At 43.5% G+C, this 24,102-nt stretch overlaps 1 protein-coding gene across 1 annotated transcript in view; it reads left to right on the top strand.

Moving 5' to 3' along the window:
* Positions 1-24,102, top strand: part of LOC126188350 (titin homolog) — a 1,721,077-nt gene that overhangs the window by 354,809 nt on the left and 1,342,166 nt on the right. The window contains exon 4 of the mRNA XM_049929949.1: positions 17,888-18,068. Coding sequence (XP_049785906.1) covers positions 17,888-18,068 — 181 coding nt within the window. The remainder of the gene's footprint in view (positions 1-17,887; positions 18,069-24,102) is intronic.

Here is a 24,102-nt window from a genome sequence, read left to right as displayed (position 1 = left end):
AATGGATGTCAACATGTGGCGTGTTGTGCTAGGTAGGGTAAGGAATCTAATACCATCATACCACTAATACTGAGGTACTTGGTACAGCAGCCTACCACGGTGTTAGGCTTCGTGAGTTAAGTATCCAGCAGGTAGTGCAAGTTCTCAGCTTTCCAGTTATGTACACTCCTGGAAATGGAAAAAAGAACACATTGACACCGGTGTGTCAGACCCACCATACTTGCTCCGGACACTGCGAGAGGGCTGTACAAGCAATGATCACACGCACGGCACAGCGGACACACCAGGAACCGCGGTGTTGGCCGTCGAACGGCGCTAGCTGCGCAGCATTTGTGCACCGCCGCCGTCAGTGTCAGCCAGTTTGCCGTGGCATACGGAGCACCATCGCAGTGTTTAACACTGGTAGCATGCCGCGACAGCGTGGACGTGAACCGTATGTGCAGTTGACGGACATTGAGCGAGGGCGTATAGTGGGCATGCGGGAGGCCGGATGGACGTACCGCCGAATTGCTCAACACGTGGGGCGTGAGGTCTCCACAGTACATCGATGTTGTCGCCAGTGGTCGGCGGAAGGTGCACGTGCCCGTCGACCTGGGACCGGACCGCAACGACGCACGGATGCACGCCAAGACCGTAGGATCCTACGCAGTGCCGTAGGGGACCGCACCGCCACTTCCCAGCAAATTAGGGACACTGTTGCTCCTGGGGTATCGGCGAGGACCATTCGCAACCGTCTCCATGAAGCTGGGCTACGGTCCCACACACCGTTAGGCCGTCTTCCGCTCACGCCCCAACATCGTGCAGCCCGCCTCCAGTGGTGTTGCGACAGGCGTGAATGGAGGGACGAATGGAGACGTGTCGTCTTCAGCGATGAGAGTCGCTTCTGCCTTGGTGCCAATGATGGTCGTATGCGTGTTTGGGGCCGTGCAGGTGAGCGCCACAATCAGGACTGCATACGACCGGGGCACACAGGGCCAACACCCGGCATCATGGTGTGGGGAGCGATCTCCTACACTGGCCATACACCACTGGTGATCGTCGAGGGGACACTGAATAGTGCACGGTACATCCAAACCGTCATCGAACCCATCGTTCTACCATTCCTAGACCGGCAAGGGAACTTGCTGTTCCAACAGGACAATGCACGTCCGCATGTATCCCGTGCCACCCAACGTGCTCTAGAAGGTGTAAGTCAACTACCCTGGCCAGCAAGATCTTCGGATCTGTCCCCCATTGAGCGTGTTTGGGACTGGATGAAGCGTCGTCTCACGCGGTGTGCACGTCCAGCACGAACGCTGGTCCAACTGAGGCGCCAGGTGGAAATGGCATGGCAAGCCGTTCCGCAGGACTACATCCAGCATCTCTACGATCGTCTCCATGGGAGAATAGCAGCCTGCATTGCTGCGAAAGGTGGATATACACTGTACTAGTGCCGACATTGTGCATGCTCTGTTGCCTGTGTCTATGTGCCTGTGGTTCTGTCAGTGTGATCATGTGATTTATCTGACCCCAGGAATGTGTCAATAAAGTTTCCCCTTCCTGGGACAATGAATTCACGGTGTTCTTATTTCAATTTCCAGGAGTGTATATACCTCAGCGCTGAGTGGGAAAGAAGCCGATTACAGTAAGTATTGTGCAGTGTAAGCTGGTGACGCTCGAGAATTTCTGTGCTTTGTTACCACAGTTAATGGAATACTTAACTGAGAGCTAAGTCCGTGGAGGTATGTTCCGTCTATGCAACTAACTGAAGGTAGTTTCTTTATTGCCATACACGTTTCGCTTCTTTTATTTGGGAAGCATCTTCAGTGGTCTGTAATACATATTTATTTTTACACATATAATAAACGTATTATGTGGTAGATACAATATGTTGCTATGTTAGATTTTCTCGTGTTTTGCTTTTATTTTTTAGGATGGAATCAACTTTTGTAGCACAAATTTCATAATGTGAAACTATCGTTCGGTGTTAGTTACGATTTCCAGCGCTGTTAACTCATGCGTGTGGTCCTGGATATGTATTCGTTAGTTTACATGCTCCAGCTGGCCGATTTCTGGCGTTCTTTCATCCACGTTTGTCACGTGCCATGTATCATTTGCACTTTCGATTTTGTGACCAACATGTGTGTGTTTTCGGTGTGTAGTGTTGCCAACTGTTGTTGTGTGTTTATCCGTCGTCTTTTGTTTGTGTTGTGTGCGTGGTTTGACATTTTCATTTATTGAGTATGTGTGTGTGTGTGTGTGTGTGTGTGTGTGTGTGTGTGTATTTCCTGTGTAATTGTGTCATTCTTCTTTGAGAGGGCGATTTTTTTAATGGATACGTGTGTGTGTGTTTTTACCCTTTGCGGAGATAAAAAATATAGAATTCATATTAATTAGTGTGATTATCAAGTGTTACTGAAGCAGAAGAAACATGAGGGCCGTAGTCCTCTTTTCGGGCACTACAGACAGTTTGTCAGTCATTGACACGCATCTTCTGCCATGGCATTCCTTTCTCTCAGTTCCTCGTCGCGCGTTCACTTCTGGCAGAGGTCACAGTTAAAATTCTCTTGTCAGAAGTTTATCTTTGTTGTTCCAAGTTCCACAAACGGTATAAACGCTTTTTAGGGTTCCTTGCCGCAATCGGTAAGAACGGAACCAGTATAGGATCACTTTACTGTTCGTCCGTCTTTCTCTCGCTCTATTCATCTGTCTGAATGTTAAAAACAGTTTTTCTCAGGAACTAGTTGATATATCAAGTTGTAATTCGTGCCACATACTAAGATGTACAGTTCCTTGCCAGTATACAAAATTGAAGCTTCTGAGACAATGGAATCAAAAGATATGACAATTTATGTAACATATTTTGATATTCGAAGAGTCACTTATCAAACCATATAGGGTACTTCCCGTTGACCTAGAATCATGAAATTCGCAATGAAGCTGTTTTCACAGTGAAACTAAATGAAAAAATCGTAAAATTTTAAATCTGTAACTATATCACGCGAAAATAATTTTTTTAGTCATTTGTTATCTGACTGACTGTCCGTCGCTCTGTTAAGGCCCCTTTTCTGAGCAATGTTTACATGTATCGAGTTGAAATTTATGTCATTACTAAGATCTAAGGTCCCTTGACGGTGTAATAAATGTAAGCTGCTGAACGAATGCAGTCAAAAGGTACGGCCATTTATGTTACATATTTTGGACACGCAAACTCACCCATAAAAACCTATAGGGTACTTCCCTTTGGCCTAGAATTATAAAAATTTCGCAAGAAGCGTCATTTAACAATAAAAGTAAAGGAAAAAATCGGGAAAATGTTGATTTGCAGTTTTTTATCACGAAAAAAAATCATTTGTCATTTGTTATCCGAGTTCAAACATAAAATCAAAACATTCTCGGAAGTCTTGGAATTCCCGTGACCGATATCTTGCCATTATCAATGACAGGCAGAAATTTTTGAGACTCTCGATTCTCAGAATGGATGAACTGCCTGTATTACGTAACACGAAAGCCTCAGAACACGAATCCTACTGGCAACTGTCCAATTTTATCACCTGCTACAGCTATTTCTGTTCTTTTATAACTATTTCTAGTTATCGGGTTCCATATCAGATGTAAGACCTGGTGTCATATCTGTATCGTGATGTGTGTAATGTGAAATACGAAAAATGCCTCATTAAAGGTAAGAGACAGCCTCACGGTCCCAGTCTTGCCGTGACAGAGAGGTAACTGAAGTGCTGGAGTGGTTTAGCCGCCGTTCCTGCGTCTCTTCCTGGAGGTGCTAACTAAGCCCGCGCGCGGCGCTCTCTTCAGCGAAAGACGCCGCGGTGCTGCCTCGTGATGTCAGAGCCGCTATTTCCACGCCAGCCATGTGTCCGCGAAATCGAAAATAGGCCGAGCGAAAACGCGCTGACAGCTGAAGACTTCGCCGCCGAGCCCTGCTGCAACGCCGACATCCGCCTCGGTGGGGCGGTGTGGGGGGGGGGGGCGGACGAGGGGAGGGGGGAGGCGCATCCGCTGCACACAACACTTTGGCTGCAAGCTTGTACGTGACCACTTCCGAAGGTATTGCAGGTGCCGAGCGAGACGTCGGAAACGCCGTCGGTTACGTCAGTTAATCGCAGAAATATTCACGTGCAACACCATATGGGAAGATCGTGGTTGCCCATCTGTGGTGTCAACGTTAGACACCACGCTAGAGGTTGCCATAATCGATAGCGTTCCAGCACTTGCAACCTCTCTGGACTCGCTGGCGCTTGCAGCGCCGCCGTATGGCACGGTCAGAGACTTGCATATCGCACCGGCCGAATCAACTACAGGTCGTGAGCGAAGTCATATTAGAATAGCCTTCAGCTCGTTAGGTTCGCAGCCTGTAGTTCGTTCATGCATGTACATCTACATCCATATTCAGCAAGCCACCTGACGGTGTGTAGCGGAGGGTACCTTGAGTACCTTTATCGGTTCTCAACCTCTATTCCAGTCTCGTATTGTTCGTGGAAAGAAAGACTGTCGGTATGCCACTGTGTGGGCTCTAATCTCTCTGATTTTATCCTCATGGTCTCTTCGCGAGATATACGTAGGAGGGAGAAATATATTGCTTGACTCCTCGGTGAAAGTATGTTCTAGAAACTTCAGCAAAAGCCCGTACCGAGCTACTGAGCGTCTCTCCTGCAGAGTCTTCCACTGGAGTTTATCTATCATCTCGTTAACACTTTCGTGATTACTAAATGATCCTCTAACGAAGCGCGTTTTATCTTCTCTATCTCTTCTATCAACCCTGTCTGGTACGGATCCCACACCGGTAAGCAGTATTCAAGCAGTGGGCGAACAAGTATACTGTAACCTACTTCCTTTGTTTTCGGACTGCATTTCCTTAGAATTCTTCCAATGAATATCAGTTTGGCATCGACGATTAATTTTATATGGTGATTCTATTTTAAATCAATTACGCACGTAATACCAGAATTGTGTTATCTTGCTTGTTGTATAATCCAGTTAACGTTTGTTAATGAGTCATTTGTATTCAAGAAAGATAGTTGTTATTAGTGACGTTCCTGGAGTGCAGTAGCAGGACAAAGTTAAGTAAAAGTTATTTACTAAAGTATTCCAGTACTAATTATTATAGCCGGCCGAAGTGGCCGTGCGGTTAAAGGCGCTGCAGTCTGGAACCGCAAGACCGCTACGGTCGCAGGTTCGAATCCTGCCTCGGGCATGGATGTTTGTGATGTCCTTAGGTTAGTTAGGTTTAACTAGTTCTAAGTTCTAGGGGACTAATGACCTCAGAAGTTGAGTCCCATAGTGCTCAGAGCCATTTGAACCATTTTTGAATTATTATAGAATGTCCCAGATTCCTACAACCACCCTACTCGTCCTAGCCTCTATCATCCCACTTCAAATCCCAGGGGATCGAAAAGCATCCTGCTTTTGTTTTAAGGTAATGACATGCTGCCATCGACCTTCACATCACCATCAACATGTTTCGGGAAAATCGAAGAACGGTAAAGTGATGTGGAATGAATCAAGTTCTGTTTAGGACGTTCTTTCTTGGGGTTGTCCCATCTTTGGAAGGCCCGAAAATGAAGAGCTCATTCATAATTTACTATTGTTTCATTAAGAACCATGATCAAGTTGTTGTTGTGGTCATGAATCTGAAGACTGGTTTGATACGACTTTCCCCGCTATTCTACCCCGTGTAAGCGTCTTCATCTCTGTACAACTACTATAACCTTCGTCCACTTTAGCCTGCTTACTGTAATCAATGCTTGGTCTGCCTCTACAATTTTAACACAAGTTTCATCTATGGCTGTACACCTGTACAAATAGTCACTGTTTGAATATTTACCGTCTTTCATATTCTGAAAAGTAGAAATTTAAATTAAGTAGCACAATCACTAAAACCGGATATTAATTTGGAAAATGGAAAAGTAGTCAAATAAGTCCATACGGTGGCCATTTCAAAAGACGAACGATTTCTGAATCAAATAGTGACTGTTTACACATAAAAATGAAATACACGATGCTTTGAATAAAACCTGTAAGACGTAGGCGATCATTAAACATTTCTTACATATTGAATATATCCGAGTGTTCTCCGAAAATTTAGTTGAATCCTTTAAAATCTCATACAAACAGAAGCTAAACGATGTCAAAGTTAGCGTAAGGAGGGCTATGTGTGAAGCGTTCAGTGAATGCGAAAGTAAAATTCTATGTACCGACTTGACAGAAAATCCTAGGAAGTTCTGGTCTTACGTTAAATCAGTAAGTGGCTCGAAACAGCATATCCAGACACTCCGGGATGATGATGGCATTGAAACAGAGGATGACAAGCGTAAAGCTGAAATACTAAACACCTTTTTCCAAAGCTGTTTCACAGAGGAAGACGCACTGCAGTTCCTTTTCTAAATCCTCGCACAAACGAAAAAATGGCTGACATCGAAATAAGTGTCCAAGGCATAGAAAAGCAACTGGAATCATTCAACAGAGGAAAGTCCACTGGACCTGACGGAAAACCAATTCGATTCTACACAGAGTACGCGATAGAACTTTCCCCCCTTCTAACAGCCGTGTACCGCAAGTCTCTAGAGGAACGGAAGGTTCCAAATGATTGGAAAAGAGCACAGGTAGTCACAGTCTTCAAGAAGGGTCGTCGAGCAGATGCGCAAAACTATAGACCTATATCTCTGACGTCGATCTGTTGCAGAATTTTAGAACATGTTCTTTGCTCGAGTATCATGTCGTTTTTGGAAACCCAGAATCTACTATGTAGGAATCAACATGGATTCCGGAAACAGCGATCGTGTGAGGCCCAACTCGCTTTATTTGTTCATGAGACCCAGAAAACATTAGATACAGGCTCCCAGGTAGATGCTACTTTTCTTGACTTCCGGAAGGCGTTCGATACAGTTCCGCACTGTCGCCTGATAAACAAACTAAGAGCCTACGGAATATCAGACCAGCTGTGTGGCTGGATTGAAGAGTTTTTAGCAAACAGAACACAGCATGTTGTTATCAATGGAGAGACGTCTACAGACGTTAAAGTAACCTCTGGCGTGCCACAGGGGAGTGTTATGGGACCATTGCTTTTCACGATATATATAAATGACCTAGTAGATAGTGTCGGAAGTTCCATGCGGCTTTTCGCGGATGATGCTGTAGTATACAGAGAAGTTGCAGCATTAGAAAATTGTAGCGAAATGCAGGAAGATCTGCAGCGGATAGGCACTTGGTGCAGGGAGTGGCAACTGACCCTTAACATAGACAAATGTAATGTATTGCGAATACATAGAAAGAAGGATCCTTTATTGTATGATTATATGATAGCGGAACAAACACTGGTAGCAGTTACTTCTGTAAAATATCTGGGAGTATGCGTGCGGAACGATTTGAAGTGGAATGATCATATAAAATTAATTGTTGGTAAGGCGGGTACCAGGTTGAGATTCATTGGGAGAGTCCTTAGAAAATGTAGTCCATCAACAAAGGAGGTGGCTTACAAAACACTCGTTCGACCTATACTTGAGTATTGCTCATCAGTGTGGGATCCGTACCAGATCGGGTTGACGGAGGAGATAGAGAAGATCCAAAGAAGAGCGGCGCGATTCGTCACAGGGTTATTTGGTAAGCGTGATAGCGTTACGGAGATGTTTAACAAACTCAAGCGGCAGACTCTGCAAGAGAGGCGCTCTGCATCGCGGTGTAGCTTGCTCGCCAGGTTTCGAGAGGGTGCGTTTCTGGATGAGGTATCGAATATATTGCTTCCCCCTACTTATATCTCCCGAGGAGATCACGAATGTAAAATTAGAGAGATTAGAGCGCGCACGGAGGCTTTCAGACAGTCGTTCTTCCCGCGAACCATACGCGACTGGAACAGGAAAGGGAGGTAATGACAGTGGCACGCAAAGTGCCCTCCGCCACACACCGTTGGGTGGCTTGCGGAGTATAAATGTAGATGTAGATGTAGATATAAAAACGTGTAAAAAGACTATTCAGTGAAACTACACTGAGGGGAGAGAAGTAATGGGATTGCGATGTGCACATATACAGATGGCGGTAGCATCCCGCGTACGAGGTATTAAAGGGCGATGGATTGCCGGAGCTGTCATGTATAGGCTACTCAGGTGATTAATGTGAAGAGGCTGCCAACGTCATTATGGCCGCAAGATGGGAATTAACAGTCTTTGAACGCAGAATGATAGTTGGAGTTGGACGCATGCGACATTCCGTTTCGGAAATCGTTTGGCAATTCAGGACCCTGAGATCCACAGTGACGAGGTATTCCAGGTATTACCTCTACCCACGGAGAACACAGTCGCCGACTGCCTTCACTTAACGACCGACAGCAGCGGCGTTTGCGTACAGTCAACCTATTTCTGGGTTATTACGTTAACAATAACAGAGAAAAATTTCGAAAGAAGACTAACAGTACTAATGTCAGGACTCAGTGGGAACGTCTTGTGGTTCTGTGTACGTTGAAAGGTGACACTCGTAACACAAACGGTCAAGTATAAGCAACGAGTCCGCAGCTCGTGGCCTTGCGGTAGCGTTCTCGCTTCCCGCGCACGGGGTCCCGGGTTCGATTCCCGGCGGGGTCAGGGATTTTTCCTGTCTTGAGATGACTGGGTGTTGTTGTGTCGTCTTCATCATCATCATCATTCATCCCCATTACGGTCGGAGGAAGTCAATGGCAAACCACCTCCACTAGGACCTTGGCTAGTCGGTGGTGCGAGTCTCCTGCATCGTCCCCTACGCTCCTCGGAGTATGGGACATCATCATCATCATCATCATCATCATCATAAGTAACGAATGAAATGTGACCGTGACATTGCTGCTACTGAAATACATTCAGTACTGAGACGCCCTGCTAAACCTGCAGCACAGGACAGGTAGTTTAAGTTCTGGAAATGGGCCAAAATAAGCGGCTGTTAGTTACACTCGAACATACAACCTTTTATTTGAGCAAACTTTACAAGAGCCAAGAATTTTTTTTTAAAACACAGCTTTAGTTTTGGAACTTAATTAGTGGCTGAATGCGCTGTACAATATCATGCCTTAAGGGCAAGACCACTTTAATTAAAAAACGGCTGAAAGCCAATAACTTAAATCTCAACCAAAATAAGAAATTTAAAAGGCAATGCCTCATCTTAAAACAGTTCCTTAATTAGACTGAAGGCCCAAACAATCTGACAGCTTAAGAGCAGAACAATTTTAATTCAAAATCGGCTATAGGCCCCAAGAATCTGACACTTTAAGAGAAAAAACTTAAATTCAAATCGGCTGAGGGCCCAACACTTAAGACTCAACAACATTAATTTTAAAAATGACAAAGGCCTTACGTACAACCGTTCTTCAATTAGGCTGAAGGCCCAAACCATCTCAGAGCTTAAGCGCAGAACAACTTCAATTCAAAATCGGCTGAAGGCTGCAAGAATCTGACAGTTTAAGAGCAAAACAACTTAAATTCAAAATCGGCTGAAGGCCCAACACTTAAGACTCAATAACATTTATTTTAAAAATGCAAAAGACTTTACGTAAAACAGTTCTTAAATTAGGCTCAAGGCCCAAACCATCTGACACCTTAAGGGAAAAACAACCTTAATCTAAAAATCGGTCAGAAGCCATATAAGTACAAACAATAAGAACAAACAAGAAAAGGCAGTACACTCAATGTTCCGAGGGTCGGCCTGGAATTCAAACATTAACACTTGCTTAGGTGAGACAGGCAGTCTGCCCAACCATTGTCGATCCGACGACAACCCAACCGACAGACAGTCAACGGACCCACCGACAAGATAACCTCCACTTCACCCGACCAGTACACAACATGGAGTTCAATGGAACAACCTAGAAGGTATTGGCGCCCACAACCAATTATACATTGATCTCTCAAAGTAAACACTGTGCTGGACAGCTACAACACGATGAGGAAAATACACTGCCTGAATTTGCGTCAACGGCCAGGGCAGGTAACCGGAACGTTGACGGCCACAAGGCAGAAGATTCCGCTGGTTCACTTCAATTCAAATAACCAAGTACAGTTAAACTCCACTGGAGGGTGGATAAAATTTGCCAACTTGAAAACACACGTTGTTGCTCGCGTGAATATCCCAAGAGCCGACATCGAACTCCAGACAACACAATGTGAACAGTCGTGACTGGCTGGTACGTTAAGTCAAAACTCAACTTTCATGTCCAGTAACGGTGAGCGACGAACCTCGTAGCAGTGGGAACGGCACCACACACTCCGGCACTGCATAGAGGCCGCCAGCAGGCCCGGCCAAACTATGCGCCATGGAGGTTTCCTCGCTGCTCCATGCCAACCGACCAACTGCCCAGGCCCGGAAACGGTGAAACGAGCAAATATGCGTCGGCCGATGACATGACCAACCGAACGACCAACTAAGGGTCATCCCGCTCCAACCTGAGTCTGTCAAACAGCTCATACGTGTCGCCAGCGGTCGTCCCCGACTTCACTGCTGGTCCGTCTCCAACTCACTGCCAGACACACGACGACCGGGGAATACTGTCGGTCGCTCCAGAGATGGTTCGACAATGCACTTATCGATACGCGCTGCTGCTGCCGCTCACGGGCAAGTAAGGCAGGAAGTTAGTGACGCCAGTAAATGGAGTAAGAAAACGAGGCAGCAGTACCGTAATAGAACATGACAAACAGTAAATGGGATAAAAGCGAGCCGTGCACGGCTCAAGTACAAATCGTGAATTCAGTACAAATTGAGTCCTGCTCTCATGGATGTGGTGCCACTTGTTCGACAAGGCGGCCCATTACGCAAGTATCGAAATGTTTGCTAGTGCATATGACAGTGTTTTTCATGCAGTTACCTGTATGAATCCTTCAGGCCTCACAGCAGTGACTGACGATGGAACAGAAATTTTCTTAGCTCTCCCAGGTGATTTGTATATAAGTACAACATAACGTCTGCACAATTTCAGTGCAGTAATGTGTTCATTGAAAATTTGTGTGTCTGTGTGTGTGTGTGTGTGTGTGTGTGTGTGTGTGTGTGTGTGTGTGTGTAAGTATAATCTAACTTCTGCACCATTTCAGTGCAGTAATGTGTTCATTGTAAATAAGTATTACAGTAGTTGTATTACATGTTTATTACCTTATAAATAAATAAAAAACCTTTTTATTTAAAATTCAGTGCATTAGTATTTGTAAAATGAGTCTTAGTGTTCATTAAAAAATGACGATCATTCCACTTGGGACCTGTGGAATGGTACATTAGCTTATTTGTTTTAGTTGTAAATATTTGTCATGTATTGTTGTTTTTCTGACATGTTCCACATCCTGGAGGACCTCCTCACTACGGATCAATTGGAATGAAAGTAAATCTAATCTAATCTAATCCTACTTGTTGACGAGCATTATCGTGCAGCCTTATGGTGACGAGGTCTCAGGCAGACGCTACATGATGTGGGGCTACATAGCTTCTCCACATAACGTCTGCTGCGATTTAGTTCGTTCTGTGTCCTATGCACTACTTACCATAGACCCCCAAAAATGTGTCACGCCGTGAATTAACCATTGTACATCGTGTTCTCTTGAGAACTGCCTTTTAGTGTTGGCAGGGGGGATGGCTACAGTACCTTCACGTTGTCATTTAACATTTATAAAAAAAAAGAGTTATAATTTAGTGAGGGGAGGAGGCGTTATCTCTTACTCTTGACTATCTTACTTATTTCTTACAACAGCATTAACTCATTAGCGTTACTTCGAACGGCCGGCCGCGGTGGCCGAGCGGTTCTAGGCGCTTCAGTCCGGAACCACGCGGCTGCTACCGTCCCAGGCTCGAATCCTGCTTAGGGCATGGATGTGTGTGATGTCCTTAGGTTAGTTAGGTGTAAGTAGTTCTCATTTCTAGGAGATTGATGACCTCAGCTGTTAAGTTCCATAGTGCTCAGAGCCATTTAAACCATTTCAACCATTGTTTAACGTGAACACAGACTTAGCCGTTTCGGAAATGCTTTCCCCCTTTGGCCCGAAAGCCACTGATCAGTAAGGAACAAATGTGGAACTTTCTGTGTACTTCGTTTGTGATTAATGAAAAATATTCCCAACAAAACTGTATAATAAGGCTAAGGTGAAATCATTCTTCACAACTTTCGACAGCATCTGACGTATTTTTGACGATGACTACGTCAGAGGTGCTCATTGCTGTTGTCGACAGCTGCCGCTGTTGGTATGGACACCTTGCTGAAATTAGGGGGCAAGAAAGATAAAGCAAATAAAAATATACTCATACGTGCAAGCGAATTTAAGTTAAGTAATGTCTTGGAATTTATGTTCACAAAACTCCATGTCCTGCTCGTGTAGCAAGTGTTACAGCTTGATGATAGCTTTCACGTTCCAACAACACAGCAGTGTTGTAAGGTTAGCCTCTTGTGTTCGTGGAAACGTTAGAATTCTGACAGCTTATGTCTCTCCACACCGTGCTAATTTAATTCACTGTAGCAAGTAAAATACTACAGAAAAAACTAATGATTATAAAAACCGCTACAGAGACTAATACCCAGACAGATACGAACAACAGTATTCGACATATCTTAGTGACACATTTATTTCGTTTGTGCTTAATTTGTAACAACATAACAACAGCAAAATCAAAGTGAACCCACGTCAAGTGGTTCAAATGGCTCTGAGCACTATGGGACTTAACATCTGAGGTCATCAGTCCGCTAGAACTTAGAACTACTTAAACCTAATTAACCTAAGGACATCACACACAACTCACATCAATTCGAATGCATCAGCATCACCATCATCATCTTCAATGTTGATCTCACAATCTTCAGTTGCCAATAATATTATATTAATGACTTTTTGGTGGATATCTTCTATATGCAACTGAATAAAAGCAATATTTCTTTTGTGAGATGCGTTCCACCTCAGTATCTTAATGCATCATCGACAGTCTGAAATACAGAAAGTAGATACGTTCATTAGCATGCAGAATATTCTGCTTACATATTGTGCTTCAAAGTTACAAACAGTTCTTACTGAGGCATCTTTTGATCAGTATATGTCTTATTACTTACTGTGTGTTGACATTGTTCTAATTGATCAGCACCCAATAGACGCGAGTTTCAAGGATCAGCGATATACGAAATAAAATTCTAGACTTACTACGGAGTGTATGATGAAATTACAACCAGGAATTTTAGCACAAGACGAAAAGAAAATACCAGATGTGTGAAATATGACACTAATCAGTCCATGTTTTGCGATTGACTTAAAACAATATGGCCATCGGCCCACAAATATGGAGCAAGACACGAAAAGTATCAGAATAAATAATCGGAATAAATATCTCATCCCAATATAAGAGGACTATCAGATTCAAACATCCATGTCAGAGTGCAAGAAACTGATAAATGTCCAAACCCTTATAAACAACAAATTACAACTAAATCTGGCCAAAGAGCTGAAACTCACACACAAATATGATCTTTGACCACAGACATTGCAATATACATAGAACAGTTGGCGACACTACGTAACACTAAATGGGTTAACATGGTGGAATAGTGCGTGTGCAGTTTACGTTCTGTTCTGAAAATTGTATTTAGTGCTACTGGCAGAACTACAGCTTCACCAACCATACAGCAAGAGCACTTGTAGAGTAACATCGACACACAGAGTAAGTAATGAAACATTCAGGGTGTGAGGACTATAAGTGCAAACAGTGTGATCTTTGGTACCTTAATATGTAGCCACTTCAGTGCGTTAGTCGTTTTTTTCTCTGCGTCTAACTCTCTTCCCGCATGCTCGTCACGTAATTTACTACCTGATGTTTTCAGTACAGTTGCAACTACACTACAAGTGGACAACACCTGTTAGTATAGGCTGACCGTTTTGCGTCCATGCATTAACACTTCAACACCTGCCCTGCTGCGCAGGTGAAAGTAAGCATTAATGGCTTGCTCGTCCCGCATGTACTAAAAACATACGACTTCTAATAGCTATAATTATTAATGCGCAAATGACGTAAATACTGATTTGATGTCGTTCAGCACACTGTCCTCGGTCACCGATAAAAATATCTCCACTGATATCCCTAACATTCTGGATACTGAGCAATAGGTGCCTAGGCAGAATCGTTTCTAGCTTACATGTACAACATCTGAATATGTAAAGTGAAAGTGCTCCATACAAAAGAATATATATATGCTTTCAGACCACTGACTATGATGCAGTAAACTGAGGTGAAACACGTCTGGCAACAAAAATATTACCTTTATTTAGTTGCATACAGACGGTACAATAACATTATCAAATTTGTCGCATCCACTGAAATTTGAACTTATTCGTGTTTCACCGCGTGATTACTCCTTTCCTTAGAATCAGTGTTGCTGTTGTGTTCTTCACCCAGAAAATTGGTTTGATAAATGTATCTGCTCTAGTGCATATACATCAAGTCTCTTCTTCTCTGTACGAATACTGCAGTTTACATCCACATGAAGCTGCTTACTGTAGTAAGGCCTTGGTCATACTGTACAATTTTCGTTCCATAAACATGCCACCATTATCGAATTATATATTCCTGGATCCCTCAGGATCTGTCAAATTAACTGATGGCTCCTTTTAGCCAAGTTTTTCTATAAACTTTTTTCTCCCAAATGCGATTCAGTACATTTGTATAGCAGAACCCATCTGAATAACAAAACCCAGTATGTTGTCCTCGACGGAGATTGTTAACCAGAGACAAGGGTATCGTCCGGAGTGCCACAAGGAAGTGTGATATGACCGCCACTGTTCTCTGTATATATAAATCATTTGGCGGGCAGGCTGGGCAGCAATCTGTGGTTGTTTGCTGATGATGTTGTGTTGTACGGTAACGTGTCGACGTTAAGTGGCTGTAAGAAGATACAAGACGACTTAGACAAAATTTCGAGTTGGTGTGATGAATGGCTGCTAGCCCTAAATGTAAATTAATGCAGATGAGTGGGAAGAATAAAGCTGTAACGTTTGGGGACAGTGTTACTTGTATCCTGGTTGACACTAGAGATGGGCAAAACTGTTCTTTTCAGAGATTGGATCAGAACTGTTCACTCCCTGAAATGAATTAGCTCTTTTTCATGACTCACCACTCATTTACAATAGAAAATAAATGGAAGGCACATTGCCCTTTAAACTTGGTTTATTCCAGTACTATACCTGTATTTTGATCTTATTTGATCCTATTTTGAAGTAACACAGATAATGAGTAAGAATTTTGTATTGTTTATTGAAATTTCCACGATATGACAAAGTTTTTGATTATTGATTTATTTTGCACTATCGTGGTTTTTTTGGGTGATCGGAAAATGTTGTAACTTGAGATTTACATTAACAATATATTTGGCTATAATGTATTAAAATTTCATTAACCTCATACAAATACATCATATGGCATATATTTTTAAAGTGAACGTTTCCTTTCGAAGACGCCTAAAATCGCAAAATCCGTACCAGAATAAGAAAAAAATATATAAATTTGACTGTAAAACGAAAGTGCTGCATATAGCCTTACGCAGAATAAAACAAGGAAAATATTGGTGTATCACATTTTGCGATACGTTTATCGGTTCGCTCGTAATTAAAGCGTAAATTCGAGTGTCCATAATAAAAATCCTATAGTAAGAGGAGTCATCAGGAACCTAATCTAATCAGTTTAAACTAATAAAAATAAAATAAAAACAATTGATGTATACATAACATAATAATGTAATATACATAGCGGTATTACTATGAAGAACAATATCCAGTGGGGACGAACTCCGATGCAGAGGCGCTGAGTCGAGCAGGTCGAGCCGCGAGCTGTATTACTGCGTGAGCTGAGACCGCAGAGACTAGAGTGACACCTGAGTCACTTTGCTCGACGCTCTGGCTAGAGTTGAGACGGTGGGGTGAGCGTTGAGCGGGCGAGTTCCGAGGGTGGGGGGAGCGGCGAACTCACCCGCTCCGAGACAAATCGTCTGTTCCCTTGCGAGCAGGTTTTTGCAAGTAGTTCCTATGTTATCCGCTAGGTGGCTCTCTGTCCTGTTGCTCACATCAACTGCCCAGAGGGCAGGACGTGCGACTGAAACGATCGCCGACAGAGTGCGATGCGAAGTTAAGCTGCGCCAGACACTGCACAGTGCACACGGCAGACGACGCACAGAGACGGCACGGCATATGTGAAACACAAAATCCAATGGGGCAGTGCACAATGCAGGCAGCCAAGGTAGAAGCAGGGCAGAGGCCGGCGCTGGCTGTGTTGTGTGGCGTGCACTGTGCTCTGACCAGCAGAGGCGCTGCTGATATGCTCCGTCTCTCTCTCTCTCTCTGCCATGGGAAACATTTGGTGCTACTGTTCTTTTTTTCTGAATCACTGATTGTTCACTCCTTTGAAAGATTGAACTCTATGAATTAGTTCAAGAGCGGATCCCCCATCTCTAGTTGACACAGTGAACTCGTTTAAGCACCTGGGCGTAATGTTGCACAGCGATAGATATTAGGTGGATTCAGCATGTGAAAACTGTGGTAGGGAAGGCAAGTGGTCGACTTCGGATTATTGGGAAAATTTTAGGAAAGAGTGGTTCACCTGGAAAGGAGACCGCATATAGGACTCTGTTGTGACCTATTCTTGAGTACTGCTCGAGTACTGGAACCATACCAAGTCGGATTGAAGGAAGACATCGAATCAATTGAGAAGCGGGCGGCTAGATTTGTTACCGGTAGCCGGCCGCGGTGGCCGAGCGGTTCTAGGCGCTTCAGTCCGGAACCGCCCGACTGCTACTGTCGCAGGTTCGAAACCTGCCTCGGGCATGTATGTGTGTGATGTCCTTAGATTAGTTAGCTTTAACTAGTTCTAAGTTCTAGGGGACTGATGACCTCAGATGTTAAGTCCCATAGTTCTCAGAACCATTTGAACCATTTTTTGTTACCGGTAGGTTCGAACAACAAGCATTACAGAGATGCTTCGGGAACTCAAAGGAGAATCTCTGGAGAAAAGGCGACGTTCCTTTTGAGAAACACTATTGAGAAATTGTAGAGAATTGGCATCTTGAGCTGATTCCCGAACGATTCTACTGCCGCCAACATACACCGCGAGTAAGGATCACGAAGATACGACATAATAGGGTTCATACGGAGGCGTACAGACAGTCGCTTTCCCTCGCTCTATTTGGAACGGGGGAGGGGGGGGGGGCGATGACTAACAGTCGTACAGGTACCCTCCACCACGCACCGTACGATGGCTTGCGGATTATGTATGGAAATGAAGATCTCGAGCTTCATTAGTGAGCTGATCTACCTATCTAATTCTCGACATTCTTCCATAACACTACATTTCAAAATTTCTGTTCTCTTTGTAGCTTCACTTGTACGTTCCGCTACATTCTACACAAATAGTTTCAGAAGGGACTTCGTAACACTTACTGTTATATGAGTTATTTCTCTTTTCAGAAAAATATTTTATACCTTTTTTTAGTTTTTGGCATAATTTCTTTTATGTCGTCACACTTAATATCTATTGATCAGTCCGCAGCTCGTAGTCGTGCGGTCGCGTTCTCGCTTCCCATGCCCGGGTTCCCGGGTTCGATTCCCGGCAAGGTCAGGGATTTTCTCTGCCTCGTGATGACTGGGTGTTGTGTGATGTCCTTAGGTTAGTTAGCTTTAAGTAGTTCTAAGTTCTAGGGGACTAATTACCATAGATGTTAAGTCCCATAGTGCTCAGAGCCATTTGAACCATTTTTTTTTCTATTCATCACCTTGGGAGGCTGTAGCCATATGCACTGGTGCGACTACAGTGGGCTTTTGCTGAGCGCCAGTCTTGGCTATGAAATGTATTTCATCCTACCCCACGTTTTCAGTGTACGGTTAATGTAGTCGTGCATAAGGCAGAGTGGTGTAGCGGCAGTGTGTGCGCGCAGGTGACATGGCTGCACGAGGACCGGCCGCTGCCGCAGGACGACCGCTTCCAGCTGGTGCGCGAGGGCGGCTTCTTCTGCGTGGACGTGGCGCCCGTCACCGTGCACGACTCGGGCCGCTGGACCTGCCTCGCGGAGAACGCAGTCGGCCGCTCCTGCTGCTCCTGCACGCTCAACGTGCTCGGTGAGTGAGCCGGCCGCAGCCACTGTAGTACACCACACTGCCAGCAGTCCCAACCTGGCCAACTGCCGCTGGGCGCTTCTAGGGGGGCTTACAGGTCCATTACTTTCCACTGTATATTATAAACGACTTACAAGTGTCAGTCGGATTTTTTTAGTTTTTATAGACTGAAGAGCCAAAGAAACTGGTACAGCTGCTTAATATCGTCTGGGAGCCTCACGAGCACGCAGAAGTGCCGCAACACGACGTGGCAATGGACTCGACTAATGTCTGAGTAACGCTTGAGGGAACTGACAACATGGATCCTGCAGGGCTGTCCACAAACCCGTAAGAGTGAGAGGGGGTGGAGATCTCTCCTGAACAGCACGTTGCTAGCCATCTCAGATGCTCAATAATGTTCATGTCTGGGGAGTTTGGTGGCCAGCGGAAGTGTTTAAACTGCGAAGAGTGTTGTTGGAGCCACTCTGTAGCAATTCTGGACATGTGCGGTGTCGCATTGTCCTACTGGAATTTCCCAAGTACGTCGTAACGCACAATGGACATGAATCGATGCAGGTGATCAGACAGAATGGTTACGTACGTCTCACCTATCAGAATCGTGTCAAGACGTATCAGGGATCCCATATCACTCCAACTGAACACGTCCCACACAGGTCGAGGACATAGAATCAGTGCGTAGTGGGAATCTCCGTGTTACTGATATGTCGCATATATGTACAGTATTTAATAATCACTTTCTGAATATAGCAGGTGAACTAAATAGAAACCTAGTCCCAACAGGGAATCATATAGCGCTCTTAGAAAAAAGTGTTCCGAGACTGTTACCTGAAATGCTCCTCCATGATACTGACAAGAGGGAGATTGAGTTAATAATTAAGTCACTAAAGACCAAGAACTCTCATGGATATGACGGGGTATCTAGCAGAATACTGAAGTATTGTTCTATGTATGTTAGCCCAGTATTTAGCCACATATGTAACTTTTCCTTTAGGAGTGGTCGGTTTCCTGACCGATTAAAGTACTCGGTAGTGAAGCCACTTTATAAAAAAGGGAGACAGGGATAATATTGACATTTATAGACCTATTTCTATGCCATCGGTGTTTGCTAAAGTTGTCGAGAAGGTTGTATATGCAAGGTTACTGGAGCATTTAAATTCACATAATTTGCTGTCAAATGTTCAGTTTGGTTTTAGAAAGAAATGGTTTAACAACTGAAAATGCTATATTCTCTTTTCTCTGCGAGGTTTTGGATGGATTAAATAAAAGGTTGCAAACGCTAGGTGTTTTCTTTGATTTAACGAAGGCTTTTGACTGTGTTGACCACAAAATATTACTGCAGAAGTTGGACCATTATGGAGTAAGGGGAGTAGCTTACAATTGGTTCGCCTCTTACTTTAAGAACAGAAAGCATAGGGTAATTCTCCGCAATATGGAGAGTGGTAGTGATGTTCAGTCCCAATGGGGCACTGCTAAGTGGGGCGTTCCCCAAGGGCCGGTGCTGGGGCCACTGCTGTTTCTTATTTATATAAATGATATGCCTTCTAGTATTACAGGTGATTCAAGAATATTTCTGTTTGCTGATGACACCAGCTTGATAGTGAAGGATCTTGTGTGTAATATTGAAACAGTAACAAATAATGTAGTTCATGAAATAAGTTCGTGGCTTGTGGAAAATAATTTGATGCTAAATCACAGTAAGACTCAGTTTTTACAGTTTCTAGCTCACAATTCAACAAGAACCGATATTTTGATCAGACAGAATGGGCATATTATAAGCGAGACGGAACAGTTCAAATTCCTAGGCGTTCGGATAGATAGTAAGCTGTTGTGGAAAGCCCATGTCCAGGATCTTGTTCAGAAGCTAAATGCTGCTTTATTTACCATTAGAACAGTATCTGAAATAAGTGACACTTGAACACGAAAAGTAGTCTACTTCGCATATTTTCATACGCTTATGTCGTATTATTTTTTGGGGTAATTCTTCTGATTCAAAAAGGGTATTTTTGGCTCAAAAACGGGCTGTTCGAGCTATATGTGGTGTAAGTTCGAGAACCTCTTGTCGACCTCTGTTCAAAAATCTGGGAATTCTGACATTGCCCTCACGGTATTTATTTTCTTTAATGTCGTTTGTTGTTAGCAATATTAGCCTATTCCCAAGAGTTAGCAGCTTTCACTCAGTTAATACTAGGCAGAAATCAATTCTGCATGTAGAATGCACTTCCTTGACTCTTGTGCAGAAAGGAGTGCAGTATTCTGCTGCATCCATTTTCAATAAGCTACCACAAGAACTCAAAAATCTTAGCAGTAGCCCAAACTCTTTTAAGTCTAAACTGAAGAGTTTCCTCGTGGCTCACTCCTTCTATTCTGTCGAGGAGCTCCTGGAAGAGCTAAAAAATTAAGCAAATTCCAGTGTTACATTGTTGATTGTCTTCATTTAAACTTACGACTTGTCACCTGAATATGTTTTTTTTATATTTCATTTTATCTGTTTCTAATATCGTGTTATAATTTCATGTATTGACTCGTTCCATGACCATGGAGACTTCTCCTTAATTTGGTCCCACGGAACAATAAATAAATAAATAAATAAATAAAAATATTAGAGAGCCTGCACCAGCTTGAACAGTCCTCTGCTGACATGCAGGGTTCATAGATCTATGAGGTTGTCTTCATACCCGTGCACGTCCATCCGCTCGATACAATTTGAAACGAGACTCGTCAGACGAGGAAACACACCAGCAGTCCAATATCGGCGTTGGCAGGCTCATGCGAGGCGTGAAGCTTTGTCTCGTGCAGTCATCAAGGGTACACGAGTGGCCTTCGGCTCCGGAAGCCAATATCGATGATGTTTCGTTGAACGGTTCGCTGGCTGACACTTGATGATGGCCCAACATTGAAATCTGCAGCAATAAGCGGAATGGTTGCATTTCTGTCACGTTGAACGATTCTCTTCACTCGTTGTTGGTTCCGTTGTTGCAGGATCTTTTTCCGGCCGCAGCGATGTCGGAGATTTGATGTTTTACTGGATTCCTGATGTTCACAGTACACTCGTGAAATGGTCGCACTGGAAAATACCCACTTCTTCGCTATCTCGAAGATTCCGTCTCCCATCGCTCGTGCGCCGACTGTAACACCACGTTCAAACTCACTTAAATCTTGTTAACCTGCCATTGCAACAGCAGTAACCGATCTATACAGCCGTTGCCGAACGCGTTCAGCAAAAAACTCACCTCATTGCTTCGCGTTAATACAAAACGTGCTGCCCTTCTTTGAACTTTCTCGATGTACTCCGTCAATACTGTCTGGCAAGGATCCCCCACAGTCAGCAGTACTCTAAAAGAGGACGGACAGGCGTAGTGCAGGCTGTCTCTTTAGTAGATCTGTTGCATTTCCTGTGTGTCCTGCCAATAAAAGACACTCTTTGGTTTGCCTTCCCGCAACATTTTCTACGTGTTCTTTCCAATTTTAGTTGTTTGTAATTGTAATTCCTAGGTATTTACTTGAATTTACGGCCTCTTATTTGACAGATTTATCATGCAACCGAAGTTTAACGGATTTCTTTTCCAACTCATGTTGATGACCTCATACCTTTCATTATTTAGGGTCAATTGCCAATTTCCGCACCATTCAAATCCCTATTCTAAATCGTTTTGCAATTTCTTGTGATGTTCTCATGACTTGACTAGTCGATAAACGATAGCGTCATCTGCAAACAACCTAAGACGGCTGCTCAGATTGTTCCCCAAATCGTTTATATAGATAAGGAACAGTAAAGGGCCTATAACACTACCTTGGGGAACGCCAGAAATCACTTCTGTTTTACTCGGCGACTTTCCGTCAGTTACTATGAACTGTGACCCCTCTGACAGGAAACCACGAATCCAGTAACATATGTGAGCATTTGTGAGCACGGAATTTCACTACAAGCCGCTTGTGTGGTGCAGTGTCAGAGGCCTTTTGGAAATGAAGAAGTACAGAATCAACTTGAAAACCCTTGTCAATAGCACTCATGACTTACTGTGTATATAGTGCTAGCTCTGTCTCACAAGAACGATGTTTTCTAAATCCGCGTTGTGAATCAGAGCAACTACAAATGTAGTTTTTTAAATATTTCAACTTGTTTCATTGTACTACCGGGGCGAGGTGGGGAGGGTTCGAAACTTTAAGTTACACAGTATTATGCCAGCCTCTGTTGACAACGGTCGGAACGTTCTACCAATCATTTAGTTCCTCGAGCCATACAAGAACCACTACGTTAGCGTCCTCATTGTTGGAAAATCTCTTCCCCCTCCCTCTCCCCTCCAGGTGATTTATCAGCTTGCCAGAGAGATGTTAATGGTGCATATAAAATCTGGACTTCCCAATCAGGACCACCCACTTCTGTGCGGCCTTTGTCATATTGTTGGCACGATTTTATTACGGCTGGAAGCGACATTGCATTTGGTCCATAAACGGCGAGAATTTCGGCGTGAATCCGTCGGCAGTTTTAACTGTTTGCCCACAGGAATTGTACTGTGCAACATACTTCAAAATTGTTGTGCGCATCCAGTGTGGCGCCATTTCATTCGCACCCTATGACGCATTTGTTATCCATGTCGTAGCTGCACTCTTTCTGCGGAATACCTGAAACATGTTCGCTCTCCTGATAAAGCCCCACTCTAGTTGCACAGCAGTATTTGCGTAGAACGACATGTATAACTTACTTTATGAAGCCGCTACGTACCAACAGCATCAACGCACGTATTTCTTCAGATGTTCTGTGCATATTGTTGCCCTGATGCCAAATATATGTGGTGTTTTTACATTGTTAGAAACATGCAGCGAAGATTGTTGCACATAATTTGACAGTGCATCGATCTTACAATTCTTTGCTCATTATTACCCGATTACGCAGGTATGTATTAATTTGAATCATAGTAACTCGCTGGAAAACGTAGCTCGATTCCCCTTCTGAAATTATGGCTATGCTGATACTTTTGATGGGGAATAGTACTAAGCTGACAAGTCCCCAAGAGGATTTTCCACTTTAAGTTTCCTAAATTCAAATTTTTTCTTGCGTAAAGGTAACGTCAATTTGTGATGTTTATTGTAGATATCAACAAAACGAGTTGTACTTGATTGAGATTGTTCATTGAAGTTTAGGTTCCTCTGTAAATGGCTGGGCCAGACGTTTGTAAAATCGAAGGAGGGTAAAAGACGCACCTTCTTCGATAGAACCGTGCCGGCTTAATCAGAGTGGTGTTCAGACCTATCTTCGTGTTGTGGACAACTTTGCTTATTTATTTTTATTTTTTTAAATTTCATGTGTCATGTTCTGTAAGACCAAGGGGAGGAGCAAATCTCCATGGTCTTGTAACGAGTTAGTACATGAAATTGTAACAGAGCAGTAATAATAGATAAAATGAAACGTGTATGAATTCTATGCAGACGACAAGCCATACGGTTAAATAAACATAATCAGCAACTTAACACAGGAATTAGCTTAATTTTTTTTAATTTTTCCTGGAGTTCCTCGACAGAATAGCAGGAGTGAGCTATGAGGAAACTCTTCAGTTAAGACTTGAAAGCGCGTGGATTACTGTCCAGATCTTTAAGTTCATGTGGCAGCTTATTGAAAATGACTGCAGCGGAATACTGCACATCTTTCTGCACAAAAGTGAAGAAGGTGCTTTCCAAGCGCAGATTCGATTTTTGTCTGGTATTAACTGAGTGAAAAGTGCTGTCTTGGGAATAAGCAGATACTGTTAACAACAAACGACATCAAAGAAAATATTTATTCAGAAGTCAGTGCCAGAATTCCCACACTACTGAACAGGGGTCGACAAGAGATTCGCGAACTTATACCACGTAGTGCTCGAACCGCCCGTTTCTGAGTCAAAAATACATTTCTTGAATCAGAAGAAGTACCTCAAAAAATAATACGATACAACATAGTCGAATGAAAATAAGCAAAGTAGAGTATTTTTCGCGTTGAACTATTCTTATTTCAGATAGTGTTGTATTGGTAAATAAAGCATTTAGTTTTTGATCCTGAACG

The sequence above is a fragment of the Schistocerca cancellata genome, chromosome 5 (genome assembly GCF_023864275.1).
Source record: "Schistocerca cancellata isolate TAMUIC-IGC-003103 chromosome 5, iqSchCanc2.1, whole genome shotgun sequence".
In the NCBI taxonomy this organism is placed as follows: Eukaryota; Metazoa; Arthropoda; class Insecta; order Orthoptera; family Acrididae; genus Schistocerca; species Schistocerca cancellata.
Note: the sequence above shows the minus strand (reverse complement) of the source record. Positions and strands in the feature narration are given on the sequence as shown.